The sequence below is a fragment of the Dermacentor andersoni genome, chromosome 2 (assembly GCF_023375885.2).
Source record: "Dermacentor andersoni chromosome 2, qqDerAnde1_hic_scaffold, whole genome shotgun sequence".
Lineage (NCBI taxonomy): Eukaryota > Metazoa > Arthropoda > Arachnida > Ixodida > Ixodidae > Dermacentor > Dermacentor andersoni.
This window is the reverse complement of record NC_092815.1, coordinates 201,931,606-201,953,031: the sequence shown is the minus strand read 5'-3', so window position 1 is coordinate 201,953,031 and position 21,426 is coordinate 201,931,606. Positions and strand designations below refer to the sequence as shown.

Below are 21,426 nucleotides of genomic sequence, written 5' to 3'. Positions count from 1 at the left end.
AACTAAGGCAGAACAAACATAATTATATGTTTAGAAAACTAATATAGTGCAATATAATTTTCAACTATCACTTTAAACAAAGATGGTTCCCAAATTGAAACAATGGAAGTGGGTATGGTGGTCCATGCGGGTCAGTAGAATGAACTAATGAAAGAACTTTTATATTCTGCACAAAGGGACATGAACTTCATTGCGATGATCTGTACGCCAAGATATCCAGGATTGTCCTGAGAAGAGGTTACGTCTGAGATCACGGACTAATAGTAGACTAAGAGAATTTTCACACTAAAAAGCAAAAACTACCGCACAACCACAAGAAATGTATTTTGTGGAAAAGATACAGACTAGCAATTTTTTCGATAACTAAAACCAAAGGATGCCTAAGAGAGACCTTTTGGTAACGTTGCCGCGTCCGTTCTACTTTTATGGAGATTGCTCTGGGAATACAAGGAAAATACATAAATGAAAACGATAATCAATAAAACACGAACTTCTGACCTTTGTGGTCACGTAATGTAGAATAACGGGAACGAAGAGCTCAGTAGCACTGGCGCTGCCAACGCCTATTCTAAAATTTACATCAGTTTAGGGCAGGTTCCTGAACCTCTTCTCTCTGTAGGCGACATTCATTTGGTCTATTCAAAGCCTATGTTGTGTAAAACATTTTCGGGATGTGATGCTTTTGTCTGTGACCCCCCTTGAAACCTGATCTCGCAATTGTTTTACAGCTGAGCCGACTCCCAAGGACCCCGTGAGAGCGCTTGGGATCCCAGCCGGCTTCAATGGCCCGGCAGGCGAAGTGCGTGGCGCAGGTCCGCCGCCGCAGCCGTCGCGTGAAAACCTGGGTTCCGGTAGGATGCCTAGCGTGCGGTTCGACACGGTGACGGCGATGTACGAAGGCGCGGACATAGCCCAGATAAGTACCGGCGGCGCCAGCTTCGCCGGCTTTCAGCAGCCGCCGAAAAAGCGCAGCCGCATCAAGAGGCCTCCCGAACTGCCCTACCTCCGACTGCCAAAGGTTCGCCACACATTGCGGCAGAGAGAACCTTCGTGAACGTACAGATGATATTCGTAATGTGTGCGAAGCGTTCGCAGTATAGGAGACACAAAGTTCACGAACGGCCGGCCCGTTCGTCAGGAGAGGTCAGGAACGCGAAGGGTTCTGCAATCGGGAGAGTTTTACAACGAAACTTCGGAAAGCGCACGCGGTTAACGACGGACAGGGGAAGCACCCTACGTTTGTCGAGGCATTGAAGGTTGTCAAGGTGGCCACTGCCCAAGGAAGACTTATAATGAAAGTTTGTGAAGTGCCGGCTTATCGCGAAATTTATGAAGAATCTTCACGATGTGCTTAGTGTCGAGATAGTAATTACAGGTTTGCGATGCGCCCACTATTATAAAACAAATTAGACTGAAAGTTCGCCAACCTGTAAATGGTACTCAGTGTGGCTCCTCAAAACGAAATTTGGGTGGTTGACTGAAAGTGTCCCTGGGATCGGGCTCAGCAATATTGCTTTTCTCAAGTACTAGTTCTACCAACTGAACTAGGAGGCCTAATATGAATAGGGAGCTGCAAATGAATATTCCTGGCAACGTGTGCCTCTTATTATTCCTCACAAAAGCTATTATCAGTTATAGAGTGACAATTATGAACCAGTACAATTTTAATATATAACATAGATCAGCTGCGCCCACTGGTTGCATTTTTCTTCGAATACATCCCTTAGTCCTTCGCAGAAGACTATGGGCGCTAGGACGTAAAACTATTCCAAACTTTACTATTCCAATTCTGCAATCAGTCCTCCGCGATTGGTCAAAAACTTTTTGCACCACCCCACGTCACCTGTCTGTCACGCGACGTCATGAAAACCGCGACAGCTCCCCATCTCATGTGACGTGTACACACTGATCATGCATGATTTGACCGAACAAAAGAACAATGGTTATTTCTAATTCGACGCCTTTTCGCCATGAGCCCTCGGCTATTGATCAGAAGTTTTCGGGCTGCATCCACTTTACCTGCCTCTCACGCGACGTCACAAAACCGCAAGAACTCACCGCGTCAAAGTGACTTGAACGCGTTAAAGAAGCATTAATATGCCTAACATAACTGAATTTTCTTTTGAACAGCCGCAGGCTGCCCCGTTCCGAAAGGAATAAGAGATGGCTGCCACCGGAGAGCAATGGTTTATTTGAGTATAATGAAACTTTTGCGTGGCCATGTAACGTTTTCAAGCACTTTCGGCGCGTTTAGGACCTAGCTCAGCCAACTTTTATTTGCCTAGGATCCTTTTTGGTGGCATTCTTAACCTTCCATTGCATGCAGCCGCGATTTTCGACCAGCCACCACAAGCTAAGTAAGGGAAAGCGAACCGATCGCAGACGCCGGCACGCCTCCTTTTCATCCGGTCATCGATTTTCAGTGCAGTGGCCCGGCCCCATCGAATCCCTGTCCACCTGAGTGTGCTCCCCGCCTCTTGTCAGCCAATTAGATAAAACAATCCGCTCACTCTAGGCAATGTTATTCGTTTTTCAAGCAAACAAAAGGGACCTCCTATGAACGAGGAGAGCATTTGAGTGGTCTGTTCAGACAACCTGCGGTTGACCGCCAGTCGCTTGAATTGGCAGTTATGTAAATTTGACGTCAGGAGATTGCAATAAAAAGATATCGAAATAGTTTTACGTTATAGATCCCTATGCGTGCCTTACTTGGTATCGCGTAAACTGACGAGGGCACGTTCTCTATGCAACGTTATCCTGAAACTGCATTCGTCGTGAATATTGTGTGCTTTCCTTTCGTTAACGCTGCGCTCCCATTACTTTCAGATGAGGAATTACAAGCGGGTAGACGGGGGGAGGGCGGGAGACGGAAATTTTGCTCGTGCGGTTATATTGCACGACATAGCGGCCCTGACAGGGTTCGATATAGGAAGTTCACGCACGACAGATATTATTTTGGAAAAATATGGGCTCCAGAGGTGCACAGACTTTCTGAAAGTGCGTGATTCAAGCGTAAATTGCCGGTCATGCCACCCCCGCGCCTATGTTAGCGAATTTTGCAAGCAACAGAAAGGTTGTCGAGTGGCGCATCCGGGGTTGGTGGCCACAGCGTGCTCTCAGACGCCTAAAACGCACGAAAGACGCTTGTATTTTTTCATACAATCTATCTGCATTGCACTGCGTAGGCATGACAAGCGCATTGCGACAGCTCAAGTGGCGAAGTATTTCAGCGCTGTCAATCCGGAGCCGCCAGCCGCACTTCACTGACAGCCGTGGGGCATCTTGTAGACGTGGAATCAATAAGCCAGTGAAATGAAAACAGACGAAGAAACGCGTTGTTCTAGGTACAGCCAATCGAAAAAGCTACGGACTGCGAAATATGACGAAATAGTAAATATCCGAGCTGCTCGTGACCGTAGCCAGTAAAACGGTTTAACACCGTGATCGGCGCGTATAGTTCAGCACAGGTTGGAAAGTCGAATGCCAGGCTGCGTTGCGAGGCGGCGGAGGTATTCATATTTTTTAGATCATGCCATCCATAAACTTTTGAGGTTTGCTGTCCTTAGACTGCTTTGCTGTTTTTAGAAACGGCCTTCACTTTGCAAATACTGTAAATTTTATTTTTTAAGTACGGTCAGAGAGTCGTACGCTGTTGCTTTCAGTTTTCGCTGGCCCCGCTGCGCATCATCGGGCTTCTGCGACCGCGGGCGTCGCATCCACGCAAGCAACCGACTCTGAGGGAGCTGCTCCAGGAAGCTCAGGTCAAGGAGCAGGACCGACTGGTGAGTGCACTCTCTTCGCGACATGTTAAGCGCGATGTGGATGAATGATGGCATTCCTGAGTTACTGAACATCGTGCATCGAACAGAGAGCACTGAAATGTGCTCTCTGTAGGGATTTTAAGGAGGGACTAAAAGTGAGACGGAAGGGCTCTCAATGAAAAATGATATTTTTTAGCAACATTAGGCCACTATCACATTGTGGAGCTAACGTATGCGTGATCTTCCTCATCACTCATCGCTTCAAGCTCGAGATGATGTCATTTACCTACTATGGCCTTTGTTAAATCAGTTTTTTTTTTGCTGCCAAGGCGATTATATAAAGCTTTTTGAGTGGCACTCCTTGCAGCCGCCTGCGGGACTGAGTGAAACCGCGGTGGCCATATTCCTAGAAAGAAAAGCGGGCACGTCCCCATGATCTGCGTCCAGGGAATACGCGCAGGATTCAGCTACACTTGTAGTTCCTCAATGAAAGCTTGAGAAGAAACATCTTTAAGATGTATATTAGTTCACAATTGGGTGTCGCTGTTAAACGAACAAAAAAAATTCTGCATCTGCCTGTGGCCGAAAGTTTCGAGAAAAGCGACCGCCGGGACGCTTCGTCAATCACGCTTCTTCGCTGTGTTAAATCACGAACCGTCCCTGATGTGATGTGACTGCATGATAGTCACCACTGGTTAGCCACTGGTTGGGGAGAAACATATTCAGCCACCTTTTGTAAAGACCTAAACGCCATGCATCAGAACCTTCTGACTGTACGGCGTGCCCACCGACTTCATTTATTGCTTTTCGTGCATCTATCGTGAGTGCTTATTAGATGGCCATGTATATGGGGAGCAGCTACACTCTGTATTTTTTATCAGGTCCCGCTAGTTGCAGAAGGGGCCTCACGCCATTAGATACCTTAGATTATTCGCGATACTCTATTCAGCGCTCTTTAATATTGGTACAAAACTGCATAGCTGGTTGGCGCAAGGAAGGCACTGCAAATCATGCACTTAGCATGCTGAAACATTTAAATTTAATACCGTATTCAGTGATCGCGAAATCATATTTAACTGTGGACGTTCAATTGTAATTTATGTGCATATAAAGAAATAGATGGCACTCACCCATCGCGTCGACAACATTTGTTAATGTAACATAAGCATTTCGTGGACCCTGTTGGAAGTATTCAGCCAACATTAACATATGTCACCAATTCTACAGAAACGTAGCAACAGCAGAAAACACTATTGAGTGACGCTTGAACATTTAAATATGTATGTTGGTTCACTACAAGCTCCGTTTGGAGCTTACGTTCTCTGTCCAAACTTTTTATCATAGTATAGCGACCGTCCGTCACCTCGCTGTCCCCGCGAGGGGGGGGGGGGGGGTCATTGCCCCCTGCTTGACCCGAAGCAACTGTCAGAGTGAGGCGCCACCACTGCCACTGGGCCAACCTGCTTTCACTTTTGAATAAAGCCAGTTGACGCTCCGTTCTCAAGCTGCCAAAACGTGTGTTCCTCGTATCCGCTAAACCGAGCTCCCCACAACAGCACAAGCCTGGAAAGCTCTGTTACCGCTAATGACAATGCGCTCGATTCGATTTCTGAGTGATGTGGTGTACCCGAAATATTATGGCATTCTGCAACCTTTGTAATAGGAGCTGAGCACAGCCGTTCTTGTGTTCAAGTTATAATACAACAATGGGCGAGTTGGTACGAATTTTTAATAAACAGGAAGCCAGTGAGACATGGAGACGCCTACACAAGGGAAGAGGAAGACTGCATTTCAATTTCGATTCTACTCATTTACCAGATAGCTCTGGCTGGATGAGCGCTGCACTGGCAGCCCTTCCCTTTTTTATTCATAAATCTAGCGTTCGTCTTTCTTGTACACGCGTCTCACTCGTTTCAATATTATAAACACAGGCATTGCGCTATCATCATCATCATCATAGGTTCACTGTGGGACGAAGGCTTCTGCCTGCGATCTCCATTACCCCTGTCCTGCGCCAACGGATTGTAACTTGCGCCTGCGAATTTCTTAACTTCATCACCCTGACTAGTATTCTGCCGTACTCGACTGCGTTTCCGTTCTCTTGGCATCAATTGTGTAACCCTATTGATCCACCGGTACAAACAAAATAGAGAAGGTTGTGGACAATGCCCACCGCCCGTCACAACTTGAGCCAGCTGCGCTACTCAACACCGGCGCAATGACGTGCCAGCGACTACTTCTCGTGCATATTTTATACGTGAACTTGCGAACACCTTGCTGACCGTTCCCAACTGAAGCAAATGTACGCATAACATCTGGCCGCGAACAAACAAGGAGAGCTTGTTACAGGCGGAACGTTATACCAGCGGCGTCTGCTTTACGTGATTGGTGCAGCCAGGACCTAACAAGGCGCTGTAAAGCGCTCCGACAGAATGCCACAATCATTTAGCGAATTAGAGAGTAGTAAATGGGATATAATAGGGCTCAGTGAGGTTAGGAGGACAAAAGAAGCATATACAGTGCTAAAAAGCGGGCACGTCCTGTGCTACCGGGGCTTAGCGGAGAGACGAGAACTAGGAGTCGGATTCCTGATTAATAAGGATATAGCTGGTAACATATAGGAATTCTATAGCATTAACGAGAGGGTGGCAGGTCTTGTTGTGAAACTTAATAAGAGGTACAAATTGAAGGTCGTACAGGTCTACGCCCCTACATACAGTCACGATGACCAGGAAGTCGAAAGCTTTTATGAAGACGTGGAATCGGCGATGGGTAAAGTCAAAACAAAATACACTATACTGATGGGCGACTTCAATGCCAAGGTAGGCAAGAAGCAGGCTGGAGACAAGTCAGTAGGGGAATATGGCATAGGCTCTAGGAATAGCAGGGGAGAGTTATTAGTAGAGTTTGCAGAACAGAATAATATGCGGATAATGAATACCTTCTTCCGCAAACGGGTTAGCCGAAAGTGGACGTGGAGGAGCCCAAATGGCGAGACTAGAAATGAAATAGACTTCATACTCTGCGCTAACCCTGGCATTATAAAGATGTGAACGTGCTCGGCAAGGTGCACTGCAGTGACCATAGGATGGTAAGAACTCGAATTAGCCTAGACTTGAGGAGGGAACGGAAGTAACTGGTACATAAGAAGCCGATCAATGAGTTAGCGGTAAGAGGGAAAATAGAGGAATTCCGGGTCAAGCTACAGAACAAGTATTCGGCTTTAACTCAGGAAGAGGACCTTAGTGTTGAAGCAATCTTATGGGCATCATTAAGGAGTGTGCAGTACAAGTCGGCGGTAACTCCGTTAGACAGGATGCCAGTAAGCTATCGCAGGAGACGAAAGATCTGATGAAGAAACGCCAATGTATGAAAGCCTCTAACCCTACAGCTAGAATAGAGCTTGCAGAACTTTCTAACTTAAACAACAAGCGTAAGACAGCTGACATAAGGAACTATAATATGGATAGAATTGAACATGCCCTCAGGGACGGAGGAAGCCTAAAAGCAGTGAAGAAGAGACTAGGAATAGGCAAGAATCAGATGTATGCGTTAAGAGACAAAGCCGGCAATATCATTACTAATATGGGTGAGATAGTTCAAGTGGCTGAGGAGTTCTATAGAGATTTATACAGTACCAGTAGCACCCACGACGATAATGTGAGGAATTTGAAATCCCACAAGTATCGCCGGAAGAAGTAAAGAAAGCCTTGGGAGCTATGCAAAGGGGCAAGGCAGCTGGGGAGGATCAGGTAACAGCAGATTTGTTGAAGGATGGTGGGCAGATTGTTCTGTAAAAACTGGCCACCCTGTATACGCAATGCCTCATGACTTCGAGCGTACTGGAATCTTGGAAGAGCGCTAACATAATCCTAATCCATCAGAAAGGGGACGCCAATGATTTGAAAAATTATAGACCCATCAGCTTACTGTCCGTTGCCTACAAAGTGTTTACTAAGGTAATCGCAAATAGAATCAGGAACACCTTAGACTCCTGTCAACCAAAGGACCAGGCAGGATTCCGTAAAGGCTACTCAATAATAGACCATATTCACACTATCAATCAGGTGATAGAGAAATGTGCAGAATATAACCAACCCTTATATATAGCCTTCATTGATTACGAAAAAGCGTTTGATTCAGTCGAAACCTCAGCAGTCATGGAGGCATTACGGAATCAGGGTGTAGATGAGCCATATGTAAAAATACTGGAAGATATCTATAGCGGCTCCGCAGCCACCGTAGTCCTCCATAAAGAAAGCAACAAAATCCCAATAAAGAAAGGCGTCAGACAGGGAGATACGATATCTCCAATGCTATTCACAGCGTGTTTACAGGAGGTATTCAGACCTGGAGTGGGAAGAATTGGGGATAAAAGTCGATGGAGAATCCCTTAGCAACTTGAAATTCGCTTATGATATTGCCTTGCTTAATAACTCAGGAGACGAATTGCAATGCATGCTCACTGACCTGTAGAGGCAAAGCAGAAGGGTGGGTCTGAAAATTAATTTGCAGAAAACTAAAGTAATGTTTAACAGTCTCGGAAGAGAACAGCAGTTTACGATAGGCAGCGAGGCACTGGAAGTTGTAAGGGAATACATCTACTTAGGGCAGGTAGTGACCACGGATCCGGATCATGAGACTGAAATAACCAGAAGAATAAGAATGGGCTGGGGGGCGTTTGGCAGGCATTCTCAAATCATGAACAGCAGGTTGCCACTATCCCTCAAGAGAAAAGTGTATAACAGCTGTGTCTTACCAGTACTCACGTATGGGGCAGAAACCTGGAGGCTTACGAAAAGGGTTCTGCTGAAATTGAGGACGACGCAACGAGCTATGGAAAGAAGAATGATGGGTGTAACTTTAAGGGATAAGAAAAGAGCAGATTGGGTGAGGGAACAAACGCGGGTAAATGACATCTTAGTTGAAATCAAGAAAAAGAAATGGGCATGGGCCGGACATGTAATGAGGAGGGAAGATAACCGATGGTCATTAAGGGTTACGGACTGGATTCCAAAAGAAGGGAAGCGTAGCAGGGGGCGGCAGAAAGTTAGGTGGGCGGATGACATTACGAAGTTTGCAGGGACAGCATGGCCACAATTAGTACATGACTGGGGTAGTTGGAGAAGTCTGGAAGAGGCCTTTGCCCTGCAGTGGGCGTAACCAGGCTTATGATGATGATGACTCTGCACAGTCAATGAACACGATGAACGACGTCCACGCTGTGCTACGGCAGCCACGCAGACTCGGGCTTTTTGCCTCTAGCAAGATGACGGCGGCTGACTCCTGGAAAGCCACGTCTACTCTAGAAGTCGTGGTATATAACCTCCTTAGTGGGCACGTGATACTGTGGCGCCATCTAGCGTTCGCATGGGTTCATGACCGCTGTTGCATCGCAAGAATCGTTCGCGCCTATGCTTTCTGTTGCGCATTTTCACTTGCTTTTCTTGCATGTGTGCGAATATGACATACAAGATGCTTCAGATAAGATGCAAAGACAAGAGAAGTGCGAACACTAACTATAGCTTGTTAGCGAAAAAAAAAAGGCATATGAGGGCCTGTTTTCTTTTTCTTCCGTATTGACACAGAGTGATCCTGAACGATTTTGGCTATTTGCCTCTCTCGTCAGCAACGTCCATATACTAGAGGGTAAGTCAGGCATATAAAACGGCAAAATGTGTTCTGTATTCTAAACGCTATGCTGTTTCATCGAACATTATAGTATTCTCGGAAGTACTTTAACTGCACTACTAAACCGGACAAAACGTTTTGAACTTTCATGCTTGGAATAGCATTGTTGCCACGCAAGAGCGATGCGTTCATAGGCACCCGGACTAAACATAAATATGGTATGTGCACGTAATTGGTTGCATGGAATGGAAGCGCCTGCCTCCTGCATGTACACAGATAATTGTTTATGAGACGAAATAAAAGATCACATTATTTCGTTGACTCAGCATATACCCCATGTTAGTGAATGAAGCCACAGAACGACCGAGAGCGCAGCACCTAATTTGGGTCTTGCAGTATTAATGTTTTGTCTAGTGCGAGGAAACAAGAGGAAACAGAAGGCGACCCCTAAAGGTCATTGATTTGCCGGCCTGAGTAAATACAAAGAGCAAATATGAATCCCTGATTTCTGAGTGTGTTCGTAAAAGACTAGGTGATCTTCAAATCGGCCACAAGGTTCTCGTAAATTTTTAGAGTACGAGTGCTACCGGAAAAATCCTGGCTTCGTTGAGAGGTTCTCCCGCAATCTGAATCAAGTAGCCTACATGTAGCTGCACACACGTGCTGCGTATGGCGCCATATATTGCCCAGAAAGATACTCAAAACACGTCCCAGTTAACTCGTTGTGAGGTTTTGCGTTCATATCGCTTGTATATTGCCTGTTTCATTTGGGCAATACGCGCGTGCACCTCGACGAAGATGAACTGGTCCTAGATATCGAGCAGTTGGCTTAACTGACAGTCGTTGCAGTTCTTTAGTAAATGTACATTGCAAATAGCCTTGAGGGGTTAATCCCTCCTTGACGTAACATTTTAGTGTATCTTGGCGGCCCCACCATCCAGCTTTCCAAAATGGCTCCCGGTGACGACTTCACGTCTGCATTTACACCTGTGGCTCCAACAACAATGTACGTCATGGTTGTCAATCCCGTCAATCGTTGAATATTCTTCGGCCAAGATAATGTTGACGTGGACGACTCGCTCAGCATGTATGAGCATGTTAGCCATAACAAAGCTTGGATCCTGCCCTAATGCTAGCAAATGTGATACTCTACTTGGGCGGAACACCAGGTGTCTGGTTCAGGACACACGAGGAGAAGCTGTCTAGCTGGAATTCCTCTGAGGGAAAGCTCAGCGACCTGTTTAGAAACCCGACCGGGCGCCAGCTGGCTGCAAGAGCCTGCTATCGTAGTGCAGTCTTCCACTCAATCGTATGTCTTGTACATACAAGACGTGCTCACTTTTTGTCGGAAAGTTGACAATAAAATGACTGAGGTTTACAAACATAGGCCGCGTCCTCAAAAGTATCGCGGACGACTCGTGCAACTTGTTGACCTACAACGTTTCCACCATCGATATCATTGTCTTGGAATGCCGCCGCTTCGAGCCGGATAAAAGCCACCGCGTTAATCCACAGTTCTCCAGTGTCTGTAACACGGCTGCGACATCATACTGTGCCAACTTTACCGGTGCACTTCCCTTCAATGAGAATTGGACGCGTATTGTTCGCGGCGAGCTCGATGCTTCAAGTTCAGCCCCATTCCATCCATGCCCGCTTGACTACGCCAGTGACCAATCAGCACCGTCGATCTCGGTCTTTCAGGCAGTTGTACAGCAAGCATTTGCCAACCTCGATTTTCCTGCTGCCTGCTCTGTCTCCACAACTGACGCCAGACCACTGCCTACAGCTATGCCTGGCAGCGACCTTTATTCTCTCAGATTCCGTATCCCTACTGAACGGAGAACTCTGGACGACAAGCCAATCTGCTCCCGTTGCCGCCTTATTGGCCATGTAGCTCGCCACTGTCGCACCTCCTGGACGTCTCCATATATGAGCTACTTTTCCCCCTCTCCGCTTCCATATGGCGATCCTCGCCGTTACCCGTCTCGTCGTATATCTCCTACCTCTGACGTTCCTGTTAATGACACTCGTCTCGCTCGCTCGCCGTCACCTCAGCGCCGTCGCTCCGCCGCGCCTCTGCCACGCCACTAATCGTCGGCCACCAATTGTGGAGCCTCTCGGACGGAAAACTAGACCTGCTGCTCCTGGGGTAGTGCTGGATTATTTTCCTCCTTTGGCGCTTCGAACGAACGAAAACTTACGTTACGTTCACGTCGACGGCGCCCCTTTGACGGCGTTAGTGGATACTGGAGCAAGATATGCATTATGAGTGCTAACCTGTGTCGTTGACTAAAGAAGGTTCTCACGCCTGCTACTACACGAGTAGTAGGCGTCGCCGATGGTAGAACTGGCGCCGTCACTGGAATGTGTACTGTCTGCATAAGCATCGCCGGCTGCCACGTTCCAGTTCTCTTTAAGAGTACTGACCAGTCGTCCCCACGACCTCATCTTCGGACTAGACTTTCTTACTACGCATTCCGCTCTGATTGACTAGTCTGCCGGTACCGCTTGCCTCGAACTCCCTCTTCTTCCGCATATTCATACCGAACTGCCGAACGACTAGAGTACGATCGCCTTCCTCCGCCTGCAGCATAAAGCCTTGACTTGCGCCAATTTGCTTTCATCTTGCCCTGTTCCCGATGGTGATTACGTCATCACCCCTTTTTCTGATGTCATTTTGATGCACAATATCACTGTGCCCCACTCCGTCGTAACCGTTGCTGAAAACTCGAAATGCCTTTCCGTCATCAATTTTGGCCTGACAATGGAAGTTCTACCCTGTGACATATCGGTTGCCACGCTGCGTGCTATAGCACATACGCACGTCACGACTTTTCCAGTAGACGTCTGCTCCGATTCTTCACCGTGTCCACAGGATAAAATTTGCCTAGATGCAACATTTGGTACCATGATTGTTGCGACCTATTGCCTGAACAAGTTGGAGTTCTATGCCGCGCTTGGTTTCCAACTGCTCCGTCTCCGTCCTCAACAATGGACAATTGGGTCAGACTTCATTTGTTAAGCATCACATAAATACTGCCCTTATCGAGTTTCTGCTTGCAAGATGAAGTGAATAAGATGCTTGCCAAAGGCATTGTTGAACTCTCGTCGAGCCCTTGGCCATCGCCCGTTGTGCTTGTTAAACAGTTTGCACTAGTGGTACAAGGTTGGAGTCGACAGCGGAGCTTGTGATCACCTAGCTTCTACGTGGCTTGCCTAAGTTGTTTTTAGGTTTTGCATGGTTATGCTAGGTTTTGCTAAGTTGTTGGTAGGCTTGGTTAAATCGTTAATAGCTTTTGCGAGGGTATGGTAGGCTTGGCTAAGTTGTTTCTAGGTTTTGCGTGGTTATGCTAGGTTTTGCTAAGTTGTGTTCTCGACGGGCTTAACGCTGAATGTTTTCGAGCGGTCGCAGTCCGGGATTGCGGTCACGGCGGCGTCGAGCGTTCAGGCGCGGACTCTCGCGTTCCCTGGACTGAAACTCGAGATCCTCGACTCGTCGTCGCCTACTCTCAGCCAGAGATTCGGCGCAGTATTCCGGATCAGTTCGGCGGCGACGCATCGCTTCTCGCTTGGCAGTAAGGCGCTCTTCCTGGTAAGCCGCTTCTTCTTCGGGCGTCCGGACTTTATTCGGCCTTCCCATGGCAGCAGCACGTACGCACGGAACAAAGGAGGCGAGAGGTGTGTCGCTGCGCCGGCTGTTCTGAGCTTTTACTCGCCTGTGACGTCACGACTCCACCCTAAGCGCGTGGGTTGAGAGGAGGTTACGCGGCACAGGGCTTTCGCAAGTGGTTCCTAGGCAACGCGAGGCGGCGCAAAGATGGGCTGAGTTTTCTGATAACGCTCTGCGGCAGAACTAAAGCTTAAATAGCTTCGCTGTTAAAAAGAAAGGTGGCACGTGGCATATGTCTGTAGATTATCGTCATCTAAACCGGATTACCAAAAAGGACGTCTGTCCTTTGCCTCGCATTGATGACGCCCTCGAATGTCTCCACGGCGCCAACTACTTTTCATCAATAGACCCTCGGTCTGGTTATTGGCAAATTTCTGTGGATAAAAAGGACTAAGAGAAGACCGCGTTCGTCACCCCTATATGGTTGCGGGCGACACCCAAAGGCTCGACGAGAGTTCAACAATGCCTTTGGCAAGCATCTTATTCACTTCATCTTGGAAGCAGGAACTCGATAAGGGCAGTATTTATGTGATGTTTAAGAACTGAAGTCTGACCTAATTGTCGATTGTTGAGGGCGGAGATGGTGCAGTAGGAAACCAGAGGCGGCATAGAACTGCTACTGATGGTCTATATCAATTCAAAGTTATTTAATTCGATGTCTGCAACTGCCCAGCAACGTTGCAACGTATGATGGACTCTTTGCTTCAAATGTTCAAATGCCTCTGCTACCTAGACAACGTTTTAGTATTTTCCCCTATATTTGACACAAACCTTGAGTAACTTATCAGCTATTCTTCAAGTATTTCGCAAGGCTGGACTCCAAATGAATTGATCGGTGTCCGGCGGATTACAGTGCTGAGCCACCTTGTCGGTCCTTCTGGTATTGGACCAGACCCGGAGGAAATTCCTGCTGTCACTTATTTTCCTGTACCTAAGTTTGTCAAATGCGTGCCAAGTTTTGAGGCTTATGTTCCTACTTCCAATGGTTCGTGAAAAATTTCGCAGCGATCGCCCGATTACTTAGTGGTCTTTTGAAGAAGGCTGGGCCGTTTACGTGGGGCCAGGTTCAAGCTGCCGCTTTTGCTTTCCTCCCCACCATTCTCACCGCACCGCGTATACTGGCCCACTTTGACCCGTTCTCTTCTACAGAGGTCCGTACCGATGCCAGTGGTCACGGGATTAGAGCCGTATCAGCCCAACGCCAACTGTGTTATCACCTACGCTAGCCGCCTTCTCATAGCAACGGAGCGCAACTATTCGACTACAGAACGTGAATGCCTGGCTCTCGTGTGGGCGGTTTCCAAGTCGGGCAGCCTAGATGATGACGCAGACTGTTTATCACGTTATCCAGCGGATGAACCACCCGCCGGCTCGGCGTTTTCTCCTTTTCTAATCTGCTCCAGGTCGCCGAGGAGCAACGCCGTGATGGCACCTTGCGCGCCATCACTGGTAGCTTGGAATCCCTGTCTTCCGATCACTTGTTTGTTCTTGGAGATGGTGTATTATATCGCCACAACGTTCGCTCCGACGGTCCTGCTCTGCTCCTCGCCATTCCTACGCACCTCTGGTGAGCTGCTCCTTATGAATTTCAGGCTTACCAACCGCCGGTGACCTTGGCTCACGACCGGATTCGCCAGCGCTTCTTTTGGCCATGCCTTCCCCGCTCCATCTGGAAATACGTTGCGGCGTGTGAGAAATGCCAACGCAAAAAAAAAAAAAACAACACCATCCACGCTCCCTGCCGTGTGCCTTCAACCTCTCGACGCCCCGTTGGAGTCGCTGTTTCGCGTTGGCTTAAGACTTACTTGGCCCTTTCCCCTTATGAACGTCTGGCAACAAGTGTGTCACTGTGGCGACCGATTACGCCATGCGCCGCGCAATCACTAGAGCGCTCCCAACAAGCGCTCCCAACAAGCTGCGCCACAAATGTCGCCGGTTTTTTTGACACGACGTGATTTTACAACATGGAGCTCCACACGAACAGCTCACTGATCATGGCCGGACATTCCTTTCAAAAGTCACTGCCGACATCCTGCAGTCCTCAACCAAGCACAAGCGGACTACGTCTTTACATAAACAAATGGTCTCACGGAGTGTCTGAATCGTACCCTGACAGACGTACTTGCAAAGTACGTCTTGTCTGACAATTACGGATTTTAACCTTGCTCTACTTTTTGTCACATTTGCATATAATTCCTCGCGCCATGACAGGGCCGGCTATTCCCAGTTCTTTCTGTTGTTCGGCCGACAACCAGCATTGCCACTGCACTCATCCTTTCCATCCGCCGCAGCAGAGGCGCACTTAACGCCATCGCCAGGGCAGCCCAAGCACGCAATATTGCCCGCACTCTCCTCCTGACCTCCTAAGAAAACTAGTGGTGTTCATAGAATCACCAACACCGAGACGTGCAGTTTTCCCCTCAATCTCTGGCACTGCTGTGGTCCCCGACCCGTCACGTTGGGCCGTCAGAAAACCTGTCTCGGTACACAGTGCCACACCGATCGCTGCGTGCAGTGACTCCAGTGACATTAGAAATTGCCCCAGTCAATGCCAGTGCCTTATTTGCTCCGTATTCCACTGATGTTGTGCATGTCGCCCGCCTGAAACCCTCTCTCCTGTGGACACCGATCTTTTGACACACCACGACGGTGCTTCTGCCGCTGTAGATAACGCTACATGCGTATTGCTTCTTTCTTTTGGACAATGGGTGCGGGCCCCTCGAGGAACTGCTCCTGGGTCTCGAGCTCAACTGGCCAGCGCTACTGTTATTTCGTAAATATACATTGTAAATAGCCTTCATTGTTTAATCCCTTGTTCGCGTAACAATATTACCGGAACGCAAGCTGCTTTAGACAAGGCGCTTCCTGAACAAGTGCAGGCGCTGGTCATGACTTGCTAGCGCAAGCAAAGTGGATATACGCTCTTTTCGATTGCCTTTACAAATCGCTATACAAGCTCACCTTCGCAACTGGCACATTTTTGAGGATTTGCTTCAGGAAGCCACGAATCTTGAGAAACATACGTGCAGCTATACGGCGAACTCAACTCCAACGAAGCAGGAGCACACGTGTAGCAGGCGGGGTTAGCGAGGCATAGTTGATGACAGTTTTTTTGCCTGAGTATCTCATACGTGCGTCACCATACTTGTACAACCCGCCCGGCAGGAAGTAGCGGCATTAGTCAGCACCAAAGCAACTTCCATTAGTTGGCTTGCGCTAGGTACCATAACGTACAGGTTAGAGTGTTCATCTTGAACGTACGTTGTGAATCGTTGGATCGCAAGTCGGGCACATCCATTTTGATAAACGAGATTCATGGGCCTTTATTTCCTGATATGATAACTGCAGTTAGAATTAAAGCACAAATAATCGGATTGCGATGAAGACGTAGTTGATAGCTCCGATAGTTCTTCAGTCAGGGACCCCATTTTCCAACAGTAAATTTCAATTTCGATTCTTACTTTCTTTATTGCCATAGCAATTATACGGAAAAAACAGGCGCGCTTTTACCGTCGCCTTCGGCGTCGCCATGATACTCCGCATAAAGTCCAATGGTGATAAGGCTGTCGCCGCGCGTCGAACGCTGTATGTGCGAGTGAAAAGCACACGAGGGAAGCCGAGAATCGAGGTTCAATCTGGCGAAGGAGAAAGCGGGGAGCCAACTTGCCGTCTTCCGTCGGCGAAAGGCCATGGGAGGTAAGGGGGGCGGTGTTGTGCTCCGGTAGCACCTGCGGATTTTGTGACCGGGCCCGAGCGGAACTGACGATCGCGGCTTAATTGGCTTTCTCGTGCGCTATATATGGAGGAAAGCGGAGAGGCAGCGCGGGAGGAAGGGGGGAGGGCGGCTTCGACTCCGCAAACAAGCGCCTACTTTTCACGGCCGCGTGCGGTCGCGTGCGCCGTATCTTGATCCGCAGGCGGCTCCTATCTTTGCGCGCGCTGTGCTCTAGCTGCTCTTGCGTTGAAGCGATAGACGGCACACAGGTCACTGCTGCTGCTCCGCTAGCCCACACCAGCGCTTGGACGGCGAGTGTCCGCGCTCATCGACTGTGATGTGTTCAGGTTTGCTTTTAGCGCGCTGATGACATGCTAGTTAGTTGAGTTAGTAAGCGAATGTTTCCAAGTTCATCTTTGATTCGTATAGCTGTCTGCCAATTCGCTATCGCAACCGATGCTTCGCCTTTCGGGTGAAAGTGCGACGTTTTATCATATTTCGCGTAGAGTGGATAATCCTTCCAATAGCGGCCAAATCACTGACTAAGTCCGGAAATGCAGGAAAATGGTCGACATCGTTACGAAAGGCAACATGCGCAGTACAATAGCTTATACAATGCCAAGACGCGTGTGAAATGTAGCTGGTGGCTTGCTGACAATAGGCTCGGGAAAAATTGCGCCCTATACTGGTGATGAACACAAAGCGCACCACCGTCCAAAGATGGCAAGTGAAACGCAAAAGCCCATGAACCACAATTCCTTCGTCACGTGTTTTTTCTCTTCTACTTTAGCGTGCCATGCTATATGAAAATTTCAACATGCCAGCTTTGAGAAACTTCCCATTGATTACCAACCGCTGAAATTTGTTTTTGTGGGGTGCACACAGAACCTGGACACCAAGGAGCGCGAGCGGCAGCTGACTCTGGTGGTGGTCGTGCTGGTCCTGTTTCTCTACTATCTGGGAATGACGGCGTCCGCCTACTACTTCGAGTTGACTGACATCACGCCGGCAACGCCCGGTGGACGCCGCCCGCCGATCGATCTCCTGCGCAGTACAGTCAACGGGTCCATAGATTGAGAGGGAGTCTGCGGCCCCTTAGCGATAAGCTGCTGACCTGGACCGTATCACTCAACATGTGCCGTGATTTAAATGAAGGGTCGTACTTGTGCACGATGAGAGAGGGTGCCAAAATGTCGTAATTTTAATGGTCAATATAATGAGTGGTTCTCAAGTGCAAAATGAAGACGCAGAACTGACTAGAACAGGCGCTAAATTCCATTAAATTTTTCTTACAGCAAGGCAGTACGATTATATGCATGGGAACTGCAACGTGTCGTTTTTGTGTTCTCTTCCGCTGTCCCCGTCTTTATTTGCGGTAGATATGATACGTGCCTAGCCCCGGTCCAGCCCAGCTCGCAAAACTCTGGGTGCCCATGCACCTCGTATACGGTAAAGACTCCTTACCGTCCAGTATACCGTACGGAAAATTTTTACGTAGGGTAAAGTGCGCGCACGCGTACTAAAAGCTCTACTGCTAAATCTTGCTGTGATCTCATCTCTTCACGCAGACGCTACGCTGCGGCAAAAGCAGACAGCTCCGAAAAGCTCACAGCTCGCAAGAATAGACGCCGTGTCATTACGGAACGGGCAGCAGTAACCACGGCTGCGCGCGCAGAAAAAAGAAAGGAAGAAAAAAAAACACGTAAAGGGATATTTCGAGTATGAGCAGTTCGTTTGCATTTCCAACTCGGAGGAATTTACAAAGCCCCCAGTTTCCATTTTTCTCAACTACATATTTAATCGAATAAAAGAGTACGCCTGCAGCCGTTGGGATTATGTCGAGCGGGCCCTGCAGTAATTATGATCAAGCGTAGTTGTAGGGAAACAGTAATTCAGAACTTCAATGACCTTACCACTGCTGAGCGCGGGTGTTTTTTCACAGGCTATCTGCGTGACATCAAGTGACACACTTTTTCAATAATGTGGAAAGTTGGGCTAGTTGGTGAGTAATCATCATACCTTGCTGGTGAAGCAGCGCACTGCCACGGACACAGTGAAGACACACAAGAGAATACGACACTCCCTGCACTCGCAACTATTTTATTTCAGAACACATACTTCATATTTATATACCTGCGCACCCTCAGGCGTCAAAGAAAATCAAGGCAAGATTAAAGGCAGTTTTTTAAAAAATCAATTGCCCGTCATACTCGGGCGTCAAAGATATGGCACCTGTCTATCATGGTGCGCAATCCTATCGTATTTGTTGCAGCCCTAACAAAGATTTTTATTACACAATTTTTTTATTTTTTTCCTTTAGTGTACTTCCAAAAAGGCAACCTCACCATGGCTTAGATGTACAGATCGCTGACTGATACAACCCTCTCCCCTCTTGTGAATGTGAAAGGCTTCGATTATTTCCCTGGTTAGCTGATCCTTATGGTGCGATAAAACTGTAGTATCATAGTAAAACGACCCGCACCCATGTTGTGAGCAGTGCCCCTTAATGTGGGAATGAGTGTTTCCCCCCAACGACCTTTCGTGCTCCAAAAGTCTTGTGTTTACACGCCGACACGTTTGGCCGATGTATACTTTTCCACACGATATGGGCAAACAGTAGAGAACGGACGACCTGCACTTGACAAGTTTTTTCTTATGCTTGACCGTGCATTTACGACCATTTGCTTTCATTTTTGTTGAAACTCTACGATCCAGTCCGGCACATGTTTTTCCGAGTTTGTTAGGTGCTGAAAAAACTACCCGTAGGCCATATCTGCCACCTACGCTTCTTAAAGGGAAGCTGAAACACTTTTCGAAAAAAATGAGTTCTCTGCGGCATTCTACAATTTTGAGTCCCCTGAACACGAATATCTGGTTCAAAAAGGGCGGAAACAAACGCAAGCGGCTGTTTTTCCAAGAAAACGCGCACCAGCGCCTCAGGGCATCGCGCGAACGCCGCTGTTGCCCGTGATTGGTCGGGGCCGCTGTGACGTCGTTGGCGGTAGTCGCCGGTCGGCGCCGCCGCATGTCTCCGTTTCAGAGCGTAGCACCATTCTTTTCTCTCTGGTAGCACGCGGTTCTGCTGTTCTGGCTTCATAGCTGAGTTGCAAGATGGAACGTTCTCGCTGTCTCCGACAGCTTGTATTGTCCCCGTACATGTTTGAACCCACAGCCGATACGGAAAACGATGGCGGCAACAGAGTCAACGACGATATTGAGTGTGCCAACAGCGAGAGCGATGCGTGCACCTTCTCGCGCGCTGGAAATCTTAGCTGGTACGCATGTTTTTTTTTTTTTTTTTATGTAGCTGCACGTTGCAATGACGGGAGAAAAAATGCGCTAAAGTGTCACTGGGAACATGCTGCTGGAAGAATGCCGAAGCACTAACTTCTCAACAGCTGGGCCCGGTAGCTGCGCGACAGTGCAGTCTACTAATCCGCTGCTTTTCATGATGCAGGTGTTTGCTCTCGCCGTCCGCCTACTTCTAACCGTTCCACCGTCTGTCTCCCGTGAATCTGTGCCTTCCGTGAACCTGCCCTACCACAATCAACACATCTTGGATCAACCCGCAACGTCATCAGTGCTGCATGTGCCATCACTGCCATCAGTCTACCGCATCTCGAATCATCAGTGGACAACCCCATCGCCAGGAACATCATCCACTACTGCTACAAAACCCGTGCGCTCATCGCCACCGCTCTGTGGGCCCGGTAGCTGCGCGACAGTGCAGTCTACTAATCCGCTGCTTTTCATGATGCAGGTGTTTGCTCTCGCCGTCCGCCTACTTCTAACCGTTCCACCGTCTGCCTCCCGTGAATCTGTGCCTTCCGTGAACCTGCCCTACCACAATCAACACATCTTGGATCAACCCGCAACGTCATCAGTGCTGCATGTGCCATCACTGCCATCAGTCTACCGCATCTCGAATCATCAGTGGACAACCCCATCGCCAGGAACATCATCCACTACTGCTACAAAACCCGTGCGCTCATCGCCACCGCTCTGTGGGCCCGGTAGCTGCGCGACAGTGCAGTCTACTAATCCGCTGCTTTTCATGATGCAGGTTGGTGGTAAATTTTCTCTGTTCGCTAAAAAAAGTAGTAACCTTTTCCTGATGCAGCTACCGAGCCCTCAGTGCTGTGCCTGTATTGTTGCCGAATGTTCGCATGTTATTCGTATTCTTTTGCTATTGTCGGGTGACGTAGAAACTAACCCTGGCCCCGACCGTTTCGACACCGTACTTGCCGAGCTCCAGAAACTAACTGCCGGGCAAAACGCGTTATTGTCTGATTTACAAGACATCAAACAACAGCTGAAAACTACTGACACAACATTGGTCGACCTAAACAAACGCATGGACGCTCTGGAATCCCACTACACTACCCTTTCTGCTCTCCACTCTGAAATAGACACCCTGAAAACTTTAACAACCGAACTTACCTGCAAGGTCGACAAACTGGAAGCACGAGTGGACGACGCAGAAAATCGCTCCCGTCGTAACAATCTCATTTTTTACAATATTCCGGACACTAACCCCGCTGAAACCTTTGCAGACTCAGAACAATCTGTCATTCGCCATTGCTCTCAACAACTAGGCTTTGACATCGACCCTCATTTAATAGACCGTGCTCACCGTCTCGGGCGTCACT

General features: G+C 48.3%; 1 protein-coding gene across 1 annotated transcript in view; it reads left to right on the top strand.

The window, feature by feature from the left end:
* LOC126540067 (uncharacterized) overlaps nucleotides 1–19,374 on the top strand; it is a 24,494-nt gene extending 5,120 nt beyond the window's left edge. The window contains exons 2-4 of the mRNA XM_050186869.3: nucleotides 729–1,018; nucleotides 3,663–3,782; nucleotides 17,663–19,374. Of these exons, the coding sequence (XP_050042826.2) occupies nucleotides 729–1,018; nucleotides 3,663–3,782; nucleotides 17,663–17,854 (602 nt within the window). The 3' untranslated portion in view covers nucleotides 17,855–19,374. The remainder of the gene's footprint in view (nucleotides 1–728; nucleotides 1,019–3,662; nucleotides 3,783–17,662) is intronic.
* The last annotated feature ends 2,052 nt before the right edge of the window (nucleotides 19,375–21,426 follow it).